At 46.7% G+C, this 25,844-nt stretch overlaps 2 protein-coding genes across 4 annotated transcripts in view; one reads left to right on the plus strand and one right to left on the minus strand.

The window, feature by feature from the left end:
• On the plus strand, positions 1 to 25,693 carry SUMF1 (sulfatase modifying factor 1). Of its 3 annotated transcripts, XM_085590261.1 has the most exons (10): positions 1 to 210; positions 1,604 to 1,777; positions 3,435 to 3,509; positions 11,617 to 11,699; positions 13,424 to 13,546; positions 14,077 to 14,191; positions 15,032 to 15,145; positions 18,726 to 18,785; positions 18,860 to 18,945; positions 19,229 to 19,433. In XM_085590261.1, the coding sequence occupies exons 1-9, from the start codon at positions 16 to 18 to the stop codon at positions 18,938 to 18,940; spliced, it is 1,020 nt and encodes a 339-aa protein (XP_085446387.1). In that variant the 5' UTR covers positions 1 to 15; the 3' UTR covers positions 18,941 to 18,945; positions 19,229 to 19,433. The 3 variants fall into 3 exon arrangements, with proteins under 3 accessions (XP_085446387.1, XP_021384679.2, XP_085446388.1); XM_021529004.3 differs by lacking the exons at positions 18,860 to 18,945; positions 19,229 to 19,433 and adding an exon at positions 20,200 to 25,693; XM_085590262.1 differs by lacking the exon at positions 18,860 to 18,945.
• LOC110469849 (histone-lysine N-methyltransferase SETMAR) overlaps positions 24,017 to 25,844 on the minus strand; it is a 3,350-nt gene continuing 1,522 nt past the window's right edge. The window contains exon 2 of the mRNA XM_021529005.3: positions 24,017 to 25,228. Coding sequence (XP_021384680.1) covers positions 24,416 to 25,228 — 813 coding nt within the window. The 3' untranslated portion in view covers positions 24,017 to 24,415. The remainder of the gene's footprint in view (positions 25,229 to 25,844) is intronic.

Here is a 25,844-nt window from a genome sequence, read left to right on the forward strand (position 1 = left end):
GCCGCCGCCGCCAAGATGGCGGCGCCCAGCGGGCTGTGTCCCTGCCTGCTCCCGCTGCTGCTGCTGGCGGTGCCGCTGGGAGCGGCGGCCACCCCCGGCACCCCCGGCTGCGGCTGCAGCGCCAGCCGGGCCGCCGGCGACGGGCGGGAGGCGGCGGCGCGGCGCTACTCGGCGGCGGCGGGCAGCGGGCGGAGCGCCGGGCGCGGGCCGGTGAGCGCTGGGCCGGGCCCCGACCCACCTGAGCCCCGAGCACCTGAGGGGCCTCGGGCCGGGCCGTGGGGCGGCCCCGGTGGAGCACGGCCTCCTCCGGGATAACGGAACAGCCAGGGAACAGCTGCGGGGAGATTTAAATTAAATTATAGGCGGGTGGGCTGCGCCACTGAGGAGCTGGGCTTTGGCGTGGGCTCTGTTTCTGGCCCCATCTCGCTCTTGCCTCGCGGAGAGAACAGGAAAACATGAGGGATTTCCTCTCCTTCTGCCTCTCTTGTGATGCTGGGGAGCTGCGTCAGTTTGGGAAACCCTGTGTGCAACAGGCAGTGTGGGAACTCGCTTCAAAATTGGAGAATATTTAAAGAGTATGACTTGAATAATCCCCGTTGTGCTGGGGATCCGTGTCGCTGGTGGGTATTTTGTGTGACAAAGCTGAGCAGTTTACCGTGGGTGTGGAGGAGGAAAAAATCCTCTGACCCTTCATGCAGCTGGCAGCTCCAGCAGTAGGTAATGAAAGCTAATTACTGCTAGGTTTAAGTTCAACATAACTTGATGATGCTCAGCTAGAAAACATCTTTACCAGCAGAGAAGTGAGAGGAGCATTGGCCTCTGCATCAGCCACAAACAGGTTTATTTATTTCCAGCGTGGTTTTAGAACTGGGAGCAAGCAAGAGTTAATTTTGCACATGGTTTTAGCCCAGTGAGCTCGGAGCCTGGCTTGGAAACCTCTTCAGGGAGATCTTTCAGCTACTGAGGGTTGAAGAGAGATTGGGAGGGAGGAAGTAGTGCGGCTTTAAACACATTGTCATTTCCTAAGTCCTAAAAAATGTAAGCAAATTTATCCTGAAGCCCTTTTATGGAGTCGGTTTTGGACAGTCTGTAAGAGCTCAGATTCTTCTCAGTGGAGAAAGCTGGGAGGACACAGCCATTTTCAGATGTGAATAGTCTGAAGGAGAAGCTGTTTGTAGCATTGTTTTATGGGCCAGTTCCAAGTTGTGTGGATTTTAGGTGTTGCTGGGAGAGATCTACAGTGGAGAAGAAACACAGAAATGGGATGCCAAATTCTCACTCCCGTGCCCTGAAGAGCCAGGGGAGGTGCTGGGGAGCTGCTGGGAGCTCATTTTCTGCTCCTTTGCTGCCCTGGCAGTGCTGTAACTGCAGAAATAACCAAGTGTAACATAGGAAACACCATTTTCTCCTCACGAGGGCACAAGCACGACCCAAGCTTCATGTGAAAAACGGGGATTTGTTCCCAATTGCAGTTCTGTTTGCTGTTTCCCCAAATGGGCTGGCCAAAATGCTGTTTCCAAACCACCTGCTCCATGAGGAGTAAAAGCAGCGTGGGGCTCCTCAGTGGGTCACTGTGCCTCCCCCTGGGCTGTTTGCTGTGCAGATGGTGCTGATCCCAGGAGGGGTGTTCACCATGGGCACCCAGGAGCCCGAGATCCAGCAGGATGGAGAGGGGCCAGCCCGCAGAGTGCACCTGAGCAGCTTCCACATGGACCAGTACGAGGTCAGCAACCAGGACTTCCAGAGCTTTGTCAATGCCACGGGCTACGTCACTGAGGTGAGGCACCAGGGCTCCTCCCAGCTGGAAAATCCCAGCCTTGCCTTGTCACGATGCTTGTGACAAGCATTTTGGCATCCCAAATCTGTTTGGGATTTGCACACTCCAATGTTTCTGAGGGAGGTAGTGGGGAGGAGGAATTGTCTGGCTATGCTGTGGCTGAAAGGACAGTCAGGTGGTGTTGTGATTAATAATTGCCACCTGAACCCACATCTGTCCTGCAGCCTGGGTGATGCCAGCAGGTCTCTACAGGGGTTTTTGGGGTGGTTTGCTTGGGGTTTTTTGATATTTGGGTCCTGGATCTCTTGGTACCAGTACAACCAGGTTAGATTTTCCTTGTCTTAGAGAAATCTGGGGAAGGGATTGAACAAACTGAGATGGCCAAGGATTCTGCAGGCTGGCTCAGCACAGCTCCTTGCTGCTGACAGAGAGCCCTGTGCCTAAGGAGGAGACAAGAGCAACTGCAGTGATAATTGTGTGCCTGTTGCTGGGAACAATGGACTAAGAATATGTTGAGGTTGCTCCCAGAAAGGAGCCACCTGTGCCTGAAGCTCAGCTCCCTCCTGCCAGCTGACTGCTCCTACACAGCTCTGACAAAGCCCTGACAGCCCTTTTAGGCAAATGAAAGCCTGAGCAATGAGCAGGTCTCAGAGGAGGCACTTTGCTGAGTTCACTTGATGAACTGGTTCTCATTTGGAAGGCAGGATCCTCTGGTTGCATGAAGAGCTTCTTTTGTCTGCTATTTCTGTTTCTTAGCTAGATAATTATGAAAAAACGTGGTTTAACTATTTTGAGTTGGAACAAAACTTGCTTGTAGCAAACAGCTGCTGCGATGAGCACATGTGTGGTGGGTTCAGTGTGGAATCACAGAATATCCTCAGCTGGAAGGAGCCACAAGGATCATCAACCCCAGCAATCCCACCCTGTGCTTGAGAGTTATCCAAATGTTCCTGGAGCCCTGGCAGGTAGAGCTGCATCACCTGGGGCCTGTTGCAGGCTCCATGGCTCAGCTGGTGTCACTGACTGCTCCACTTACACCTCCTCCCTCTTTTTTCACTTGGTATAATGCACTGTTACTGGTGGAAATGATTTGTATTTTTTATTCTTTTGGATTGGTATCATGCTAGATATAATGATAGAGTTACATTTAACTCTTTATTGTTGTAGCAGCAATTTAAAACCTGGTACTAGTGATAATGGAGCAGTAAGTGACAAGGCTCAAGTCTTTTATTGTAATTCCAAAAGGAAAAATAAGAGGAATGAAACATGCCCTTTCATATTAGATTGATGACTGTAGCACTTGAAAGCAGTTGGGACAATCAGAACTGCAATTTTAATTAATAAAAGTAAAAACATGTGCAGAAGCTCAGTGAGCTGCCATCTGCCCAGTGGCTGCTGAACAAAAACAACATCCAGAGAAAAAAAAAAATCCCTTATTTTCAGTTCCAAAACAGCTTCCTTGAAAGAGAACTCAAATCCACTATTAGAATTTGTTTGGTTAAAAGTTAGACTTGATGGTCTTAGAGGTTTTTTTCCACCTTAATGGTTCTCTGAATTTTCTTATCCTTGCTAAAACGAAGCTGTAAATGTTGAGTGTGGTGCCAAGAATAGCATTCCTTTGATGACATAATGCATGGATCCTTTGTTCTTTCCACAGGCAGAGAAGTTTGGTGACTCTTTTGTGTTTGAGGGGATGCTGAGTGAAGCAGTGAAGGCTGACATCCACCAAGCAGTGAGTAGCACAGCAGGGGGAAACTCCCTGAGCAATCCCTGGGCTCTTCTGGCAATCACAGCAGGGAAAACTGAACTCTGTGATGTCCTCAAAACCAGGTGCAAAGATGGGAATTATGGAGACTTGTTTGGCCAGGAATCATGGACTGAAGTGGGGAGGATTTGCAATCTGTTCTCTGTCCTTTTTCTTTAAAAAACAATTAAAAACATGGGCAAAAATTGGTATCAACCCCTTGCTACCTGAGTAGTTCAGGCTGAGTCTGTAAGATTCCTTATGCTATGAATGGCTGGAGTTCCTGATGTTTCCTCCTCTCTAGAGGATCCTGTGTTCATTTGCTGCTTTTCCAGCTCCCCTCATCCCCCTGGGCACCACAGTGATCCTGGAAGCAGCACTGCTGACTCCTGGAGCTGATCCAGTTTTGCTGTTGAGTGAAAGTGAATATTGGTTTAAAAAGAAAGTTCTGTAATAAATCTTCCCTGCCCTCCCTTTCCTCCTTTTTTTGTTGTGAATGTGTTGCTGAGCCTTCCTCAGGCTTCATTGACCTCCTTAACAGGTCAGGTCCTCTTTGCAGCTCCTGGCAGATGAGCAGATGTCATCTCCTGGATGAGTTGATCTGCTCTGAGCAGAGGTTTGGACAAAATCCCCTCCTGAGGTCCCTTCCTGTCAGAATTACCCTCAGCTCTGATGGGACACAGTTTGATTCTTGTTTTCAAGGGGCAGCCTGAGACATGTGAGGTTTCAGGAAGCCCTGCGTGAGTGTGTGCTCTGAGGGACTGGCAAAGAACGTGGGATTTGGGTTCCTGCTGCCAGGGGAGGAAGATTACAAGTGCAGTTTGTAATCTTTGCATTCAGGATTGGCAATTGTGCACTGGGAGAGATAAGGCTAAATTGCAGTTCCCACCACTGGCATAACTGATGCTAAATCCATCCGTGGATTTGTTTTGCCTTCATAAAAATAATAAAAATACAAATTAAAAAAAAATGAATGGCTCATCCCATCTTCCCAACAGTCAGTATTGAAGAAATTCCTTTTCCTGTGTAGCTCTTTCCCTAAATCAGTTTCTGTGGTTTAAAACAAACAAACAAACCCCAAGAATGCTGCTATAATCTCAGCCTTGGCAATTTTGTAAACAGAGTGTTGGGAGCCACTTTCCTGAGCATGTCAGCCAAATTTTCAAGTGTTGGCTGCAGTGCTCACAGGACAAATGTTATGCCAGAGGCCTGGGATGGAGCCCAAACTGGTCTTTTTTGGCTGCTGCTTTTTGAAGGTTTTCTGGAGTTGTTAAAAGTAAACTTGCTGTTAAAAGTCACCTTCTTCAATCATAAACAATCAGATGAAAAGCAGAAATAAGATATAAATATTGGTGTGTTACTGGCACTGCAAATCCCTCCAACCAACCAGTGGGAGAAAGGATTGTGGTTTTCGTGTGCCTCAGGGGCTCAGGAGTGTTTTGACAAGGATTTTCCCCAGGTGAAGCACAGGGATGTGAAATACAAATGTGAATATAGGGGAAGAGCAACAGGAATGTACATTTTGAAAGCAATATTTCACATGCTGTGTAATAACTGGGGAAAGGTGAAAGTGGAGGTACCAAATAAAATAATTTATAAATGATGAGCTGGGTGTGTCTTGGGGGTTTTGCTCTGTTTGGCCACTTGGTCTTCTCCAGTTCCTAAAGCAGATTTATCAAAGCCTCAAAGCCACTGGCTGAAGGCAGAGCTGGGGCTGGTGGCAGCTGCTGAGGAGTGACCCAGCTGAGCTCCCAGGGTGATTGTTGGAGCTCTGGGTGTGCCTTTCCTGGAGGTGAGGTGGGCTCCCAGATAGCCCCTGGCAGGAATGTGGGCTGGCTTCAGCCTCTGGAAGGGAAGCAGTAAAAAGGGGTGTAGCAGCCCAGGATGGAATTGTTGCAGATTTCTGGGAACTCAGGTTTTAATTTTGGCCTCCAAGTTTGTGGTGGTCACGTGGCAGAGGGAGGATTTAGTGCTGTGCCAGATGAGGGTGTTGCTGATGGAGCAGGGGAGGGCTCCTTCAAATGGAAAAGGATTTTATAGGGTGAGGGGGAAGGTCCTTTGAAGCTGAAATTATTTCTGTGGGCTTAAAAATTATGAGAGCTTCACATCTTAAAATTTTACATGCAGCCTGGAGACGAGAAAGCTCTGGAGAGACCTTGGAGCCCATTCCAGGGTCTAAAGAGGGTCCAGAAGGGGTGGAAGAGGACTTTGGAAAGGGCCAGGACAAAGGGATTGGTTTCCCACTGCCAGAGGGCAGGGATGGATGGGATATTGGGAAGGAATTGTTCCCTGGCAGGGTGGGCAGCCCTGGCACAGGTGCCCAGAGCAGCTGGGGCTGCCCCTGGATCCCTGGCAGTGCCCAAGGCCAGGCTGGACAGGGCTTGGGGTCACCTGAGACAGTGGGAGGTGTCCCTGCCATGGTAGGGGTGGCACTGGATGGGATTTAAAGTCTCTCCAACCCAAACCATCCCATAATTGTATTTTATTCTGAGGAGATTTGAGAGCTCTTGCCAAGCCCTGCAGAAGTGTCTTTGTTGTGCTGGTACCATGGTAAAGGGAACCAGGGTGGCACAACAGGAGTGCAGCAGCCTCAGGCTTTGCTCACTGCAGAGTAGTGGGGACATTGTTATTCTTGGCTCGTGGAAGGCAAAAAAATTAATTTTTTGCTTCAACACCAGATACATTCTGCACTGAAGAGCCTGAGAGCATACAAATGTGTGTGCTGCCTTTGTCTGTGAGGGTATGGAATTTTGGGTCTGGAATGCAGTGGAATTGGCTCACTGGCAGCTCAAGCAAACACTAAGTTCTGGCCAATCCAGAACTGTGGGATGCTGCATTCATCCCTGTTTGTATGGAAATCTCTGCAGTTTGGAGCTGTGCAATTTGCCTGTTTCACAATAACCTCAAACTGAAACATTCTGCATTTCAGCTGAACATCTGAAGCTGCTGATGAGAGCAACCTGGCTGCAGGTGGGACAGCAGTGCCAGTGTGGGCAGGGTGAGCTGTTCTTGCAGCCCCCAGTGCTTCAGCTGCTCCCTGCAAGGAGCTGGAAGATGGAGCTGTTGATCTGTTCCTCTGTGGGCTTCTGTGCTCTACTCCCACTGCTGGGATAAAGAAGGATGTGCAGAATTCTCCCTGGGAATTGCCAGGAACATCAGCCCGTGGTTATCAGAGCTGCAGTTTAAAGCAGGGCATGGTTTGTGCCTCAGGATAAATCTGTGCACATCCTTTCCTTACAGCTCATGTGCACTTGGTTATTGGAAAAAATGACTACTGGAGTGCAGATTTGAATGTTGGCTGGAAATTAGACTTCCAGAGGTGTCTGCCTTCACCAGGAATATCAGTTCCTCAAAAGAAGCTTCTTCTGATTCCAAAACTTACACTTAATGAATCTGACTGGATTTTAGCATCACGTATTTGTGGTTACTTTTCTTGGAGGGTTGACAGGGCTGTGAAGTTTTACACTGTCTGAACTGAGGTTCAGTGGCCTTTCCTCAGGCAAAGAAAAGGTCCCTTCATAAAAGTGCTTGTTTTCAAGCAAGTCTGAAATATTTTTTGTAGTTGATGACTTGTAAAGTAAAAATCAAATCTGTTTTAAGGCTGCTGCCTTTCCTTGGTGTGCAGTTTCAAGCTGCTGTAAAATACTGGATTTTAAGGCAGATAAATTCAATATTAAACAAACCCCCTTGTTGCTTCCGTTCCTGAGCTCGTGAGGGAGGCCATTAACATTAGAAATTAAGAGTGAGAACAGATTCTTCTGTAATTAGAGCTTTGGGGGAGCTGGGACTTTTAATTGATAGAATAAATAGCATGGGAATTGCAGGAGCTGGCAAAATCAGGGATTCACAGGATCCCAGGCTGGCTGGGCTTGGAAGGAACCTCTGGAGATGCCCTAGTCCAGCCCCTGACACAGGAGTGAGCTGCCTGCTGGACAAATCCTCTGCTAACTGTGAGTTTGGGTTTGTGTGGGGCAGGATTTCCCAGCCCTGGCTCGGTCCTTGTCCATAATTACAGCAGGTTTGTTCTCTGTGGGGACAATGAAGTGGATCCACTGCACAGTAATCATTTTTATTTCTTAAAATTTTCATCTGACTGAAAATGTTCCATTTTCTGTCTGCCTCTTTCTTCAGTAGTTCATTAATCAGTGCTCAAGGTTCGGGATCTGGCTTAGAGGAAGAAGGAACAGTCAGATTTATGTGTATCTGCCTTACATGGATAAAATAAAACCTCATCCAAAAATTATGTTCTTTACTGAATAACAATTTTTTTCTTATGTCCTACCAATGTTAGCAAGATCCTTTTGCATATTAAAGATGTACAGAGCTCAACACCATCTGATTGAAACAAGTGGTAACCTATTAAGTCAGCTTCTGAACTGGAGTGTTTTTTTAAGAACCCACCACTTAATAAATGATTCTTAAAGTGGTTTCCAGACTTGGGCTGCTTTTCACTCAAAATCTCTTTTCACACAGTTAATTCTGAAGTTCTTACTCTGCAGTCACTTTTGGTTTTTTTCCAGCTGTTTATCCTGATCTGCTGTAAGGCTTTTAAAATATTTTATTAAAATAGCATAAGAATGCTGTAGCACAAAAAAAGCTGATGTTTGGTGCTGTATGACTGGACAGCAGCATGAGTTTGGCATCATCTTATGGGCCTGCCTGAAGGTTAAGATCCACAGCTTTGCTATTTCAGGGGACTTGCTACTTGATGGAAATGTAGGAGCATGAGCCAAGATGAGCTACTCTGAGTTTATTTTTAGTAATTTTTCGGGTACATAAATCTGATTAGAATTTGAGGGTTGTTTTTCTTGAACGTGTCACAGGCCACATTAGTGCAAGACTAATAAGTGCTTTTATGGCTATGGGCTGAGTGGCTTTGGGGTGGTTTTTAGGGGTATTCCCCTACTGCAGCAGCAGCAACAGGGTAATGCTGACAATGAAACTCACTTGGTGTTGATCCCCACTTTAATTTTATTTTTCTACATTGATTTAGGAAGGAATTTTCTTCAAGGTAATTGTGAAGTAGTTTAAAAAATCTTGACATTGTGAGGTAATGGAGCAATTAAAGTTAGGCTGGCCCAGGCTGCTTGGAAAGGAGGATGGAATACTTGGGAGGAGAGTTTTCTGTGGGCTGTTGGTGGGAGTTCAGCCTCCAGCTCTGCGAATCGCTCCGCCCCAGCTCAAAGCTCGTGGGCTGGAATTAATTGTTCCAGCTCTTCCCAGTGCTAGCCCACTGGGCTCTCTTTTCACAGTTCCCTGGGTCTGTAAGGAGCAGAGCAGGGAGTTGTTAAGGTTTAATCCTGGAGGGGAGAGCTGGATAATCCCTGTTTCCAGCTGGATCAGACCAAATCAAACCTTTGTGTCTCTGCTTTGCTCTGGGAAGCGCTTCCCTGTGCACGAGGGCGTGAGGATTGCAGGTGTGGGTAACCTGGCACAGGTGACATGCTGCAAGAATTAACCCAAAGGAAGGGGACTGTCCTCTGATTCCAGCTCTATCCAGCAGCATCTGCTGCTATTTGGACAGCAGGAATCTGTTGCCAGTGCACAGAACATGTTTCAGAGGGAAGCAGAACGTGAAGTGTTATGAAAGTAACTAAGCTCATTACTGGCAAGGGAGGACTTGGCTGTATTAACCATGATGTTGTAATATCTCTGTCTAATTATCTCTTCTGCTATTTAGATTTAGAACAATTAAAAGCTTTAAAGACACGTGAGAAGTTCTGGGAGAGAACTGTAGGTTTCAGGTAGGAGATTTCTGGAAGGAGCAGCTCGGGGTGCATTCAGCAGAGCCAGGGGCTACCTTAGATGAGTCTCCAGGTAATTCCTGCAGGCTCTCCATGCTCTCCCCCTGTTATCCCTGTTCCAGCCCTGCATGTGTGACTGCTCTGGGTGCTCTGCAGAGCCTGGCAGCCATTTGGTGCTCAGCTCAGCAGAGCCACAATCGGGAGCTGTGCACACACAGTGCTTTCCTGTGGAGAGACATTTTTCTTGGGTTAAAATAAACCAGCCTGATTGAAAGCATCTGCTTTTTCTTTTGCATCACAAAAATGTTTTCCAAAATTAAAGTCGTCTAAAGTGTAAATCTTTGCAGTCTCCTGCAGAGATGTTTTTATCCAAAACCCAGCAGTTTAATTTACAAAAATATGTTGTGCTTAGAAACTGTCGAAATCTTTCTTGTGATCTTTCAGATTTTAGCTTTAGCAAGTGGTTCTGCTGCTCTTTTATTTTCCTTAAATAGCTGTAAAATGCTAATTTTGGATTTCTGTCCTCTTTTCAGTATAGTTTAAAGGTCAAACCTCAATATGGGCAAGGAATTGGTTAAATGGGACTAGTTTTAAACCTCTTGACTGTTGTACCAGTTTAGCAGCCCTGTCACTCTGAAGCTTTCGTGCTGAGAGTGTTGAGCAGAGTATCTGCAGGGAGGTCTCATTTTGGGGTTTGAATGCTCAGTAACAGAGCTGAGAGAAATCAGATATTTCTCATGCTTTTTGCCAAGGGTGGTGGCTCTGCTTGGAGTGAGAATGTCCTTTGCTAGACACCAAGCCAGAACTGGGGTTGGCATTGTGGTTGTCGTGCTGGGGAGGACAGAGAGGGTCTGTAAAAGCTGTCATTGCCTGGGGGGTCCCAATGAGGAGGACAGAATGTCTGGGTCACCAGCAGGCTGCTGGGAACATCTTTGTTTCTTTGGTGCTTAGGTGTTCCCTTTGGAAGGGAGGGTGTCCACACCGTGTGTGAGCACCTCCCCAGCCTGGAGGAGCCCTGCAGCCTCCTCAGGCATTTCACAGCCCTTCCCCAGGGCTCCCAAAAGCTCTGGGCTCTGCAGCTTTAGTCCAGGATTGCTGCTGATTTCCAGGGTGCTTTTCAATACCCAGATGTGCTGTAGGCAAAATCTGTGTGTGCTGAGAGGGGAGGAGGGAAGTGCTGTCAGGGAGTGTCAGAGCACGGCCTGATGAGGGGCTCTAAACCCAGGACAATGTGTTTGGGCACTGGTTATTGAAATATCCTAGTCAGGGATTTGATGTATAACTTGGACCAGAGTTCTCTTGACAATTTCTGTGTGACATAGATCATCTTTTCTCCCACACACGTGTAATTACATGTTCTGTTGAAGGATGCAGCTTCCCCCTAAAAGCTGCTGTTAAAATTATTTGACCAGACTGATTCTGGTTCTCAACACCAGCTTGCAGTGACTTTTTGGACTTTGCTTTGGAGCTTTGGTGTTAAAGGTAACACTCTTGGCACCTTTCCTACCTCTGTAGATAACGCTTGACAAAGTCACTCTAGGACTAACCAGCCTCTGGGTTTTTTGCCACCTAAAGCATTCCAGGCTCATTTCCTCTGACTTTTGTTCTTTTTAGACATTATCTCTCTATTAGGAGTATTTTGGAAGCTGTTGGAATAAACCCACTGTTGATGGGTGGCATAAATGTTCCTTTCTTTTCCTCAGTGAAGGCCCCATTATTAAAATAAGTATTTCTAAGTGAATATGAATCAGAGCAGTTAAGCATTGCTTTGAAGCACGCCTCATAGAAGAAATGCTTCAAGAATGTCTTCCAGGAAAAACTTCTTGGCATTGAAGCACCAAATTTGGGACTTCCTGGTTTGAGAGAACTACTCAGTGTCTGCATTGCTGCAGATGATTTTGGCTCTGTGATGTTTCCCAGCAAACCAGCTGGGGGACAAAAAAAAAGAGAGAGGCTTCATGCTTCACTTCCCTTGTGTGGTTCTTCTGTCTCCACCTTCTGGAAGCTGAGAGCAAATAATTTAAAATCAGCTGAGTGGGTTAATGACGTAGAAAGCAAATGTGTTGCAAGATGAGTGTTTGACCCCCAGCTAAAGGGCATCATCAGGGGGTTATTTCAGTGATGTCAAAACACTGAGTCCAGGGAGTAAATCATTAGGGTGAAAATGCTCTTTAGGCCAAAATGGTATTTTTTTTTTTCCTTGCTGCAGCTTGTATCAGACTGAAGTCAGCCAGGAGGTGGAATTCATACAGGCACAGACTGGTTTGGGTTGGAAGGGATCTGGTGGCTTTTCAGAAATTCCCTTAACTGGAATTGAAGTGTCCTTCCTTGCTGCTCTTGTCCTTTTTCAGGTGGCAGCTGCTCCCTGGTGGTTGCCTGTGAAAGGAGCCAGCTGGAGGCACCCTGAGGGCCCCGGCTCCAGCATCTCCAGCAGGTGAGCCATGAGAGCCATTCCATCATAAAACCCAGGGAATATCCCTGGGCATCCCACCAGGAATGGGGCTGCAGGAAAGGGCTTTGATTTAGTCACCTCTTTGGAGAGGAGGAATCAATCCTCACTGGGTGCACGCTCCAGGAGTCTGGGTAGTGTGAATTCTTCCACGTGGGATTTGGAAGTCTCTTTCTCTGGCAAGAGAAAACTGAGGAGTTTTGTGCATTTTTACTGTATTCTGTGAAAAATCAGTTGTGACTATCTAGAAGCTCTGAATGCTTTGAAAACTCTGCTTTTTCTTACAGTTAGTGCTACGCTTTGCCTGCACAAACCCTGAAACTTGCTGATCCTTGTCTTCATACAATTGCTTTCATTCTGAGGAGGGATGAATTTTTGGCCTAGAAAATCAAATTGCTGTCTTCATTTGGGACCTCTAACATTGCAACTGCCCCTCTGACTAGGCAGGTGTCAATGAAGTTGTCACTTTATCAGCTAGTGAAAGTTTCTAACAGCATGTTGAAATCAAATCAGACTCTCTAGCCTAGATCTAGTAGGTTTTTGAGTCCTCTAAGGACAGGACTTTGTTAGTGCACCATCATCTGATGGCTGAAGTGCTCAGTAACGAGTTATCTGCTCTCCAAGGGCAAGGAAAGAATTATCTGAGGCAAAAATAGAGATAATAGCTGGAGGCATTGTTAGGGGGAGCCAGGAATTGAGGTCAGAGCCAGCAGACAGGAGCTGGAAACCTGCCATGAAATTCTGGGCTGGTGCAAACCTGGCCTGGCACAGCTGCTGGGAAGCTGCCACGGGGAAGTGGCCCCATGGGTTAACAGGGAAACGTTGGGTTCTTAAATGGGGCAGGGAAGAGGAGTTATAGGAAGTTTCTCCCTCTCCTGAACCCTCAGCTCTGGGATCATCTTGGTCTATTGGAGGCTTGGATAGGGAGGATCCTTCTGCAAGAATGCCTGGGCATTTTTATCTTTTTCTGGAAGAAGAAACAAGGATTTTAATGTCAGTTATGGAACCAAACCCCATTAAAGACAGGAGCTCTTGTAAACTGTGGACTGCTTAAAGCACCTGGGGAAAATCACTTCCCAGCTAAATTTCTGCAGTTCATTTTCCTGGACAGGGTGCTGCAAAAGCTGGTAGAGTTGGTAAGACTCTTCCTCATGTCAGCTCTCCCTCTCTGACAGCAAGGACAGGACCGAGCAGGAGAGGGGCCTCAGGGGAGGGAAGAACAGTCACCACTAATTGGCAGTGTGCAGTTCCTGTTGAGAATCCTGCCTTCTGGCTGAGATGGCCCTCGCCAGGCTGGGTTGATGCCAGATGGCCTGTGCCAGGCTGGGTTGGCAGTGGTGATGCTGCAGGTGCTCAGCTTTCCTTTGGCTCTGCAAGCACCCAAATTCCCCCAGGGCAGGGTGTGGGCAGTTCTCTGCTGCCTCCTGGGTACTGCACTTGAGAAACCACAAACCAGAAATAACTGGAGAGCTGGAGGTGGCAGCAACACGAGACAAACCGAAGCTAATTGTTTTCTCCTCCTGTTTCCCTCTGATGGCTGCATTTCCCTTCCAGCATTTTGCTGCCTTTCCTTAAGTAAATTCTTTCCTGTGAAGTCACCTGGTGCAGCTGTAACTCCTGTGTGCCCCTGTCAGGGTGTCACATCGTGCTGTGCAGCCCTGGGGCTGCCTGGTGCCCTGAGGAGCCTGTGCTGTTGATTTTGTTCCCAGAATGGACCATCCAGTCCTTCATGTTTCCTGGAATGATGCCATGGCCTTCTGCACGTGGGCAGGGAAGAGGTTGCCCACGGAGGCTGAGTGGGAGTACAGCTGCCGAGGGGGGCTGGAGAACAGGTACCTGACCCAGGGGAGTCCCTGATGGGGCTGGGAACACAGAGAGGGTTGGGAGGGATTTGTTACCCTCAGAACTGCTCTGCAGCCAGGCTGGGGGAGCTGGAGGGGCTCACCTGGAGAGGAGAAGCTCCAGGAAAAGCTCAGAGCCCCTGCTAGGGCCTGAAGGGGCTCCAGGAGAGCTGGAGAGGGACTGGGGACAAGGGGTGGAATGACAGGACACAGGGAATGGTTTAAACATAAGGAGGGGAGGTTGAGATGGAGTATTAGGAAAAAGGTATTTATTGCAAGGGTGGCAGCCCTGGCACAGGGTGCCCAGAGCAGCTGGGGCTGCCCCTGGATCCCTGGCAGTGCCCAAGAGCAGGTTGGACACTGGGGCTGGAGCAGCCTGGGATGGTGGGAGGTGTCCTGCCATGGCAGGGCTGGCACTGGATGGGATTTAAGATCTCTCCCAACCCAAACTATTCTGGGGTTCTGTATAACTGACTTTTAATTAACAATGTTTGACAGATGCTCTGTTTGTCTTTCCTCAGGCTTTTCCCATGGGGAAACAAATTGCAGCCCAAAGGGCAACACTATGCCAATATCTGGCAGGGAGAATTCCCCACCAACAACACAGCAGAGGATGGGTACAAGGGGACTGCACCTGTAAGTGTGGCTCAAAGACAATCCAGCATGTGGAAATGATCTTAATCTTCAAATTCAGGTCTGTCTTCAGGAGGATGAGCAATGGCTGTTTTCCATCTCTGTACTCTTTCATTTTAGATTTTAAGTTGCATTAAATTTCACTGCAGGCTTGAGCATTATCAAGGGACTCTTTTACGAGCTAATTGAAAAGTAAAGATTACTTTCATTTTAACTTCTTAGTTTCTCTCAAGCTGACCTCTTTTCCCCCTTCCCAGTCAGTTTGTAGTCAGAAGCTGAAGTATTTTCTGCCTGCACTTCTGACCTCACAGTTTTGTGAACTCAAAAATCACAATAATTTAAAAGAAATTAAACTTCCCTTTTGGGGAAAGGCTGAGTCTGTCTAGTATAACAACCAGAATGGAGTTTTAAAGGCAGTCAGGAATGTGAATGAATTATTTATTGGTAGCTAAGTAAATCCAAAAGTTTCATCAGAAGAGGAGTCTGCACAGGCAGGAGCTGGCAGCCACCCTGGCTTTTCCTTGTGGGAGGGGAATCTGGGAGCTGTGAGTGGGGTCAAGTCCCTAATGCCAGGTGTGTCTGCTGGTCAAACAGTGCCAAACAGTCTCCAAAACCAGCCAGGAATGCTGTGCCACACTGTAACCAGGCTGCTGAGTGAGGACACAGAGGTGACACAGCCTTCCCTGCTGTTTGATTTACATGCAGGATGCAGAAGTGTCCCAGGGCTGCACTGCTGATCTGGTGCTGCTTTTGGGGCTGCTCAGAGTGCACCTTGAGCAGGCAGGTGTGAGGGTTCCAAGCCTGTTGGTGTGGTTTCAGAGCTGTGTTCCCTGTCCCGTGCAGGTCTCTGCCTTTCCCCCCAATGCTTACGGCCTCTACAACATGGTGGGGAATGCCTGGGAGTGGACGTCGGACTGGTGGGCTGTGCACCACTCCCCCCTGGAGCTTCACAACCCTGTGAGTGTTTGCCTGGCACCATGGGCAGAATCCCCTCTGTCACCAGGGTCTCCTTTGTGCTGGAAAACCTCCTGCTCTGTGCCTCTGATTCGGGAGCATCACGGCACAGCTCATCCACTCTGGAATTGCAGTGCTCTGGTGCAGTTTTTGTGTTTGGGTAGTTATCCACACATGGTTAGCCATTGAATACTTCCAAACTGGCCTCATATTACAGAAATCAAGAATTTGTGGAATGACTTTGTTACAAAAAGGAAGGTTTTTAGTTCATTTATGTTGTTACAAGCTGTGCTTATTTTCCCCATCCCAGGCAGAGAACAAACCATTATTAATTATCTTTCTGGCTTCTGCTGGCTTGTTTTAAACTGACCATATGATAAAACTGAGTTTTAGGAGAAGTCACCAGGCTCTGAGAGGTGAATATTTGTTTTCCTTTGTGGCAGGCAGATGGAGGTTCCTGCAGAGTGAGATGTGAGGGGTCACTGATGCTCTGTCTCAGCAGATTCCAGTTCCAGTGTTAGATCTGCTCCACTCCCGCTTATCCAGGATGAGTCAATCCCATGATTTATGAATACAAGTAAGGCCAGGTAGAGTTTGTCACTCAAACCCCCACCAAATACAGTGGTTTTTATTTGCTAACAATTTAAAAAGCACTTTCAGGTTTATTTTTACTCCTGGTAATTACTTGTGAAGGCAAGACAATCAATTATGGAACTCCCCCAACAATCTGTGTGCAGAATTCCATCCATTCCTTGTAAGCAATCCCCAGCATAGCCCAGATCTCTTCAGTGCTAGAAAGTTGCTTTGAAGATTTTGGGTGTTAAACTAAATATGTTAAAAAACTTAACATATTCTTCCTGACCCTCTGGAAGAATTCAGTCTTTTCAGCCCAGAGAACACAGCCTATATTTAGGTTACACTGCCTTGTGCTCTGCAGAGACTGAAGAGCTGGGCTCTGATAGATCTGGTGCTAATCAGTTCTAATGTCTCAGAAGATAACTGCAGCCTGGCTATTTTGGGACACCTTTTCACAGGAGGAGATGCAGTTTCCTTACCCATTTAACCAGAAAAACCCTTTGGAATTCACTTTGAAGTGCTCTGCCTCCATACTGAATTCTGACAATCAGTTTGCATATGAAAAAACCCTAAAAGCGTAATTGTTAACACCTAGTTAAATACTTCCTGAAGTGTCTGGGCTTAAAACTTCAGCAAACTCTTGGAGTTGGAGAGAGCAAAATTGACAGGATAGTTGTTCCCCACCATCACCTTAATCCAGCAGGGAAGTGATCCAGCCTTGGCATCATCAACCCCAGAATGTCTCAAATAAATAATTACAATGAAGGTGCCTCACTGCAGTGACAGAATCCCGGAATGGTTTGGATTAAATCCCACCCAGTGCCAGCCCTGCCATGGCAGGGACACCTCCCACTGTCCCAGCTGCTCCAGCCCCAGTGTCCAGCCTGGCCCTGGGCTCTGCCAGGATCCAGGGGCAGCCCCAGCTGCTCTGGGCACCTGTGCCAGGGCCTGCCCACCCTCCCAGGGAACAATTTCCTCCCTAAAAATGTGACTGATCCTTTAGCAGAGAGAGCCAAGTGTGTGTGTGAGGTCGATCAACCCACAGGCCCTTTAGGGGTTATTTTGTGGTGACTTCTCTGTTTTTTTTTTTTTTTTTAATGAGCTGCAGTTCTCTGTTTGAAAACTGATTTCTCTCAAAACAGAGTAACCATGTGGCTCTGCACTGGAAATCACCATGCACCATCAGAAAGCATTTGTTTGATGTCGTGAAAGAAATACAACTTTATTTTCATTAACAAAACAAAGCTTCTGGGTTTTTTTTTAGCAACTTTTAAAGGAACAATCCTACTTTTATGAGCTTTGGCAATGGAATGTACAAGCACTTATGTAACAGACTGGAATATGGCTGTTGCAGTATTCTAGTACAGAATAACCTCGTTAATTTACAGTAAACTCTGGGGTTTAAATCTGGGATCAAGGTCTGGACAGCTCTGGCCCTTTGCACCAATGTCCTTCCCCGTCAGTACCAGCTGGTGCACTTCTCCAGGTCAGGCCATAAAACAATGGTGCTGATAGAACAGAGATTTGCTTGTTTTAATCAAATGTGACCTTAATTGCTGGGCTGTGATTAGCTTTTATGAAGGGAAACACAGCCAAGGCAGTTTCCCTCATCTAAAAGTGAGATATGTGCACAAGCAAATATTAACACTGCAAATGCTGCTAATGTCTATTGGTTTTGTGATTTTTCTGACATCTTTGCCAATTGTTTTATGATAAACTCTTTACCTTCACTGATTTTAAATAGGAGAAAGATGTTTTATTATTGAACAGATTTATGGAGGACACTACAGCAGAATTCTCCAAGTGGTGAAGTGTTTTGGGGCTGTAATCCTCTGTCAGAGGCTGTGGGGGTCAATTCAAGTTGTTTTTTTTTGTTACCAAATAACCTTTGATGCTTGGTTTTTGCCTGGTGGAAGATCTTTGTAGTTAATAAAAAGGTGCACTTATGAGCCTTTGGTTCACACACTGCTCAGTACAGGTCAGCCCTTTGTAATTGCTGATCCATGACAGATTTAGGGCTTTCTAATCCTAACCAAAAATGTTCCTCTTCGTTTATAAAAGTGTCTTTGGAGCCAGTTGCACAGATTGCTGCTCAGCCCTGCAGCATCTAGGGGAAATCCTGCTCCACAGCCCCATTGTTCTGCTTTGTCTTGTTCCCGTGGAACTTTTTTTAGGTCGGTTTTCTCCTGGCTTCCTTTAAAATGAGATTACCAGGCTGGGTGATGACTGTGCTGGTTGGAGGCTTATCTCAGAGCAGGGACTGTGCAGGTGTTGTGAGGACAATCTCCAGGGGCCTCGCAGAGGGAGCAGGGCTGTGCTGTGGAGGAGCACCCAGGCTTCAAAAGAGCAGATGCTGCCTCAGGGTGTGGCTTTCCTAGGGTATTTGTGTGCCATTAAATGCCAAATTCTTTTTCACACATATAAATTTCGGCAATAAACACGAAGCTGCTGCAATTTTTGTGGTGAACTTCCACACACAAAGCTCTCAAAGTCAGGGAGTGCAGGCAGGAGCTTCTAGAGTGCCAACATCGACTCTCAAGGTTTTCTGACAGCCCCTGGGATTTATGTTCAGTTACAAATGCTCTTCTGGGGTAGATTCTTCTAGAACATCACCCTGGTAATGCAGAGCTGGGTGGGAGACCAGTGTACCCCTTGAGAAGGGTAGGGGGGTGGGATCTGTGCCAGGTGTGACCAGACTGGTCACAGGGTGGTCACTGAGGAAAGCTGGAGCTCATTTCCTTCCTGGTAAAATCCTCTTTAGGAACCTCCCTGTAACCAGGCATTATCAGTGGGCAGCACCTGGGATGTTAAATATTTGCAGCAGTGGGGAGGGAGCACAGTTACTGTCACCTGCAAATCCTGTAGGGCAGAATTATTTCAAGCTGTCTGGTTCAGACACCGCTGACATCTGTGTCTGGAATATTTATGATTGCTCCTTCTCCATCCCCTTACTCCCTGAAATTAGCAGTTACTCCCTGAGTACTGACCAGTGTCCTCCTCTCCCCAGAAAGGGCCGTCCTCGGGCACGGACAGAGTGAAGAAGGGTGGATCCTACATGTGCCATAAGGTACTGTGCTCTTCTCATGCTTCTCTTCCCTCTGAAAGCACTTGACCATGATCCTCTGACAGAGTTTCCTGCAGCCTGTCAAGGGCTTTCATGGGATTTATGGAGAGCAACACCTGATGTTCCTAAGGACCTCTTTTTGCTTAGCTTGGAATTAAAACAAGTAAGTTTTTGTAATCAGTATGGGTTTTAGGTGCAGAACTTAAAATTGATACAGGCTTCTAATGGTGTTTCATGATAGAGCTTGAGTGATACTTGTCAGAGTAGAAAGTATGGATGTGACTTTGTTTTTTAAGAATGGCTTTTGATCCAGAAAGGATATGGAGCTCTGAGTAATCTGGCCTAGGGAAAGGTGTTCCTGCCCAGCACAGGGAGTTGGGACTGGATAAGCTTTAAGGGCCCTTCAGTCCCAAATCCTTTCTAATTCCATGGTTCAATGATATCAGGTGTTTGCAGAGCTGGCTGGGAGATGAAGTGTTTCAGCTGAGTTGGTGGCATACCTGAAAATCCTTCAGAACCGCCAGCATGTCACCACAGAGTGATGGCTTTCATGACACAAAATGGTGTTTTAAACTCTGCTCATGCAGTGCTGAAAAGCCCTCATTGTACATCTCCTCTTTCATTAAAGCTGTCCTGTTCTTCCCTTGCAAAGCCTGTGGCTGGCAAATCACTCTCATAATTAGATTAAATTTTCTACAGCGAGATCCCATTTTCTACACTGATTTCCTTCTTAGGTGAAATCAATGTCAGATGTTAATTAGCAGTTTTGATTAAATTAACACTGGAATAGGCTCTTCAGTGATGAATGACCCGTTTTGAAGGTTTGTGAAGATTCTAGTCTGCCCTAGTCTTTTTTTGTAGGTGATAAAACTAGGCTGTGTATCAAGACAAAATCAGTGACTACTGTTAGTACAAGGGCTCTTTATTAAGGTGCCTGATGTCTGCTCAGAGTGATCTTTGTGTGCTGGTGCTCTTCTCCCTCTCAGAGCTGACAGAGCCTGAAGTTGCACCTTTTTACATCCCATCCCAAAAGTGGCACCTCATTCAGGGAAATGTTTCCAGGCAGGTGCTGGTACCTGTCCATTCCAGTAGGGCATTAGCATGTGGATACACAGCTCAGCCTCTGAGGGGAGGCTGAATGGTTGTTTTGGCTTTTTCCCAGAGCAGGAGAGATTCTTGGCTGACACTTTATCAGACACTTTGCCATTCAGACTAGTTTTTGTGTCAGCTGGTGTCTGTGTAGGATTCCCTCATTTCTAACACAGCGCTTTCCATCCGTAGCACTTCATCGATTTGTCCCACAGCGATGGCAACGTTTTGCTGTATTAATCTAACTAATTAATCTGTTAATCTAACAAGCTGTTGCCTGAGGAGCCCCAGCTGTGCTAAGAAGTTCCTCTTCTGTGTTGCTGTGCAGTCCTACTGCTACAGGTACCGCTGTGCAGCTCGGAGCCAGAACACCCCCGACAGCTCCGCGTCCAACCTGGGCTTCCGCTGCGCCGCCGACAGCGCCCCGGGGCCCCGCTGACCACACTGCCCACACTGCCAGGGCCTTCCTCGGGCACAGGAGGGCTGCATCCCACCCCAGGGAGAACAGACACCAGCAGTGGCCCTTGCTGGTGACACACAGTGGAAAAATCTTGCTTCAAGTTGCTGCTGAGGGAAGAAAAACCAGCGTGACTCAACAGCGCTTTTGGAGAGCCTTTGTGTTCACGAGCAATCTGGCCTGGATTTAAAGCCTGACCAGGGTGTTTTGGATTCAACTGGAACAAAACTGAGCAGAAACATGCCAATCATGTTTTCAAAGATTACTTAATCCCAGAATTAGGCTGGGAAAAAACCTCCAGAGTTACTGAGCTTAACCCTTAACTGATCACTACCTTGTGAATTACAACTCCTCTTTAGACAAGATCTTTATTAATTACTTTTATTTATGTAGAGCTTCTACATTCAAATGCAATAATCAAAGACTTTATAAGACAGCTTTAAAAGAAATTCTAGGCAGTTAGGAAATTCTAGGCTGCTTTGAGAGACAATGGAGTCAGGAATGAGGGCTGGGAGATAGCAGCTCTCCCCACAGGCAGCTTGCCTTTTGTTACATTCCACTTGCAGTGAAAATCATGTCCAGAAATGGGCTTCTCCTGGGCAGATATTTGCTGCTCTTTGGGAAGTGCCTTCAGCAGCTGAGGGTGATAATCCTCAGGGTGATGATGATTAGAAATCTTGTACATATTTTAATAAAATATCAAGCATTTGTTTATGCAAAATACTTTTATTGATGGAAAAACAGAATTTCCTTTGAATTTCTTGGATGCAGTGTAGGCTTATTGTAGGGACTTGGAAAATACAATACTGGCCTCATAAGAAACTGAAGCTAATGAATGATTCCACTTGAGTAAAAGTCATGGAAGTGATGGTAGATGGAACTGTGAACCCTAAGACCCAACAGGGTAAATTTCTAAACTGTTCTGTTGAAAGTAAGATTCCTCACTGAAAAGGAGAGAAATTTTAACAAGTGAGAAGGGAAATAGGAACAATTGAAAGCAACCTCATTTTGGGATCTGCATGTAACGGTGGATTCACAAAAGCCTTGGCACTGATGCTGGTCCTTGCCAGTGCTGTCTGTGCTGTAGATAATTTGGGTTTGAGTTTAATGCAAATCCATCACGTGGCAGCTCCTGCAGTGCTTTCATGTTGAAAAGGTGACACAGGAGAACGCCTGGGCAGGCCTTCAGCAAACACCAGCCTCCAGTGGGGTCCAGGTAAGCCCAGCAAGCAGAAAAATCTATCCCAGGACACAGCATGACGTGGCACAATATTGAGATATTGATAATCATTATTGCACTCGGAGCAGAAGAGAGGAGGGAGGATGAAAAGGAGCTCAGAGCCTTTTGAGCTGTTTGAGTGGATTAATTCTGGAAGAGCACACTGAGCTGTGAGGGGCAGACTGGGGCTCCGAAGCTGAAAGGAGTTAGAAGGAGAAGGTGAACAGAACTTCAGCAGATACAATAGTCCATTCCCTATTTTCTTAACTAGGAAAAAAATAGGGGATTTTTTTTTTTCAGTAGGATTTTGGTCCACTCCCCCAGGCAGCTGCAGTGCCAAGGCATGGTGGAGTATAGTGCTGTATGGAAAAAGGCCACTAATAACTGTCAGGATGGTTTAGAACTCCATTAACAATTATTTTGTTTATACAAGGCCGTCAGTGTGGCTGTTTTGAGCGGTCCAACACTGTTGCTCTGTTCTGAGCTGGGGAATTTGCTCTGAGCAGATAACTGGGATCAGGTCACTCCCAGGAGCTGCAGCACTGGCCTGGATTGAGGCTTGGGTTGCAGGGACAGAGGGCTCAGCTGTGCTCCTGCTGTAGGGCTGTGATCAAGGACCAGATACTGTGAAAGGTGGCTGGGTTTTTTTAAATTTGCACTTCCTTAACTACTCAAAATCATGCCAAGTTTATACTCATAACAGGAAGGTAACAAACCGTGCTGAAAATGAGGAGTGCAGATGCTGTAACACTCATCTGGAAATTTTTCTAAGGAGGGAAAGAGGAAGTGGATTGGATAATCTGCTCCCAGCCCCGTGGTCTGAAAGTGGCTGGTGTGATGCATTTTCAGGGAGAAAACCAGATAAAACTCCTTTCTACCCAAGAGACCTTGCAGTCCAGGCTGTGCTCTGGAATTCTGTGCATTCCAAGGTACAGGATCCTGGGAGTTTCCTTCCTGTAACAGCAGGAACCTGAAGAGACAAGGACTGAAGTTAATGTCCACTCAGCCTGGAAACTACTTCTGACAAGCAGCTGAAATCCTTTGGAAGGTTTCTGCACTGAAATGACATTTAATGATTAACCCAAAGAGAAATCACATGGAAATGTTTATCTTAACATAAACCCACAGCTGTGTCTAAACCCCAACAGCAGCAGGAAGGCACTTTAATGGGAGAGGTTAACACTGCTTGGTATCAAGGAAGCAAACATAAACACCAAGTATGATTTTGTTTAGTAAATAGCTAAATGTCCTTTATCCCTGGTCAGTATCAGGTTAATCAGAGTGGTTTGGGTTGGAAGGGACCTTAAAAAGCTCATCTAGTTCCAACCCTTCTCCCCAGAGCTGGGGACCTTCATTCAAAGCTGCATCCTTGAATATTCTGATTATATTTCAGTAGGAAACTAAATCTCCCAATGAATATTGAAATATTGGTAATCATTACTGTGCTTTGAGAGTGGACAGGATTATAAAGAGCTCCCAGTTTTTAGCTGTTTGCCTGGATTCCTTGTGAAAGTGCACACTCAGTTGGGAGTGACAGCTCAGTCCTTCAGTGGCACCAATCTTTCAGGTTCAAATCAAAGTTGTCTGTAATTTAAAAATGAAGTTACTGATCACCTGCAGAACAGCTGATCCCCATGAGATGTACTCCCTTGTGTGCGTTACATCAAAGGGTATGGAAACAGGAAAAGATCCAACTGTCCAGAGCAAATAATTGATGGTTTGTGCTGCTGATGGTACAGTGTGACATGGATAAAAAAACTGAATTGCAGTTTATCCATCTTAAATATCAAAACCAGCCTATGTGAAGCTACCTTAACTTGATCTTTGCAGAAAGGAAGTGAAGGAACGTGCAGTTACAGAATGTGCTCATGTGGCAGTGCATCCCTGGGGGAAGGAGGTGCTCAGCAAAGCCCTGCACAGCTGTTAGAGCCAGACAGGGATGATGCAGAGAAGATGGAATGACCTTCTCCCTGTGCTGGGAAAGGCCAGGCCTTGCTTAACGCTGCCTGGCCCTGGAGTAGTGAAAACATGCATCAGTTAGCAGCTGAAAGGACCCTCGTGCATCTGTCAGCTGTTCAGCACACAACACAAATCTTGTCATTCGGATGCACTTCTGTATTTCTACTTTCAGCAGGCTGTCAGCATCATCCTGCTGCAGGGGCTGCATTTGCTTCCTGAGCATGTACTGAGTGCTGGGCAGTAACAGATGTGCTGCTTGTTGTGATTGCAGAGCTCTGATGAGAGCGGCCTCGAGGCTGAGGTGATTAAAAAAGATGGGATGTTGTAATCGTCAGAGACTGCTGTTCTGCACCACTTCAGCAAAGCTAAATGGGAGTGAAGGAGCCAGTCAGTCACAGCTGCTTTGGGCATGCAGCTATATGGGACACACCAAGTATTAAAGCTACTCTCCTTTTACATCAATAATTAGTAGCTACTATGATTTGTGGAACAAAACAAAATTACAGCAAGTAATTTAAAAACAAGAATTTAATGGATTTTAAGAATCTAATGCCTTTCTTGCAAGAGTCATGGTTCATGGTGTTATCAGTGACTTTCCTTGCTGTTATCATGTCCTGTCCATGTACAAGTGCCAAAGGTACCAATTCTTTCTGAAGAGACTGAGAGAGCTGCTTTAACATACAGCAAGCTCTCAAAGGAAAACCAGGCAAAAACACCAGGCCTGGCTTAGTCACCGATTTTGCAAGATTGGAACATCTTGAATCTCCAATAATCCCTTGTACTATCCACCTTAAAAAGGTTTTTCCATGATATTAGTTCTCGAAACCATGTCTCTGTGCTGCTCCTCAGAGCCACATGTGCTTTCTTGTTGGAACAGAATGAGTTTAACTGCTAGGGAAATCAGTATTTTTAGGTGTGTTTAAGGCTGAAAGTCTGTGGAGAACTGGCTGGTGTGGAAAAAAGGGAGCTGTCCCAAGGTAAGAAGGAGGCACACGTGCGGGAACCACAGTAGCAAGGTTTCCTCAGGCTGTTCTCTTCCTCCAGAGGTTTGTGTTCTCTGCTGGCTTCTGGTGAATTATGGAATCTTCCAGAGTAATCATATGAAAGCTCCTCTCCAGCAGAAATATCAACAGCTGCAAAAAGTGCCAGCTTGGGCACCATGGAGTCAACTCTCACCGGCACCATGAAGAGGTTGGGTTCGCAGGAGTGGTTCAGGAACCTGCCCACGTTCCCGACGCGGGTGGGATCCACGAAGGTCTCCATGACCCGCCCGTCGTGCAGGTGCTCCCTCACTGCTATGATGTAGTTTGGCTCCTGTGGGCTCTGGGCCTGGATTCTCCTCTGGGCCTCAGCAAAGCCCAGCACCTCCCCGGCGTACTCGCAGACGAAGCTGCCGGCGGGGATGGGCTCCAGCGCGCGCACGCCCCAGCCCTTCCTCTGCGTGCGGAACACCTGCAGCCGCAGCCGCAGCCCCCGCTGCACCAGCCTGTTCTGGCAGCCCTCCCCACAGCAGCACAGGCTGTTGCACTCGAACACGGGCCTGGAGAAGGGCTGCTGCTGCTGCTCCGCCAGCCTGAGGCGCAGGCTGCTGTAGCTGTGCCCGCGGCTCAGGCACGGGCAGGCGGGAGCCTCGCAGGAGCTGCTGCGGCAGGAGCAGCCCGGGAAGGTGACTGCAGTGGGGTCGAGCTCTCCGTCTGCTCCGGCCACACTGTCGGGGCTGTACTGCAGAGAGAACAGCAGTCAGAGCCTGCTTGAAACCAGAATGGCAAAAAAGTTTGTCTGTAAATGGCTGATCCCAGAACCAAAATCACGAATGCTTTGCTTTTCTGTAAACTTCCAACTCAAACCTGTCTGAAATGTTTAAAAGAATACAAATCGAATATTCCATATAGACAAGAAACCAGAATGGTAAAAAAGTTTGTCTGTAAATGGCTGATCCCAGAACCAAAATCACGAATGCTTTGCTTTTCTGTAAACTTCCAACTCAAACCTGTCTGAAATGTTTAAAAGAATACAAATCAGATATTCCATACAGACCAGAAATCAGAATGTTAAAAAAGTTTTGTGCCTGTAAATGGCTGATCCCAAAACCAAAATCATGAACGCTTTGCTTCTCTGTAAACTTCTGACTCAAACTTTTCTGAAATGTTTAAAAGAATACAAATCAGATATTCTATACAGACCCAACTGATAGTCTCATTAGTGCCTGAATTTCTCAAAATAGCCCGCTGGCCACAAAAAATACTTAGCAGAAGAAAAATCAGCTCATTAGACTCTATGTACCACTTTCATTTATAGTGATACTAAAGATATTTATTTATGGATGTATTTGGAGAAT

Source organism: Lonchura striata, chromosome 12 (assembly GCF_050655825.1).
Source record: "Lonchura striata isolate lonStrDom1 chromosome 12, ASM5065582v1, whole genome shotgun sequence".
In the NCBI taxonomy this organism is placed as follows: domain Eukaryota; kingdom Metazoa; phylum Chordata; class Aves; order Passeriformes; family Estrildidae; genus Lonchura; species Lonchura striata.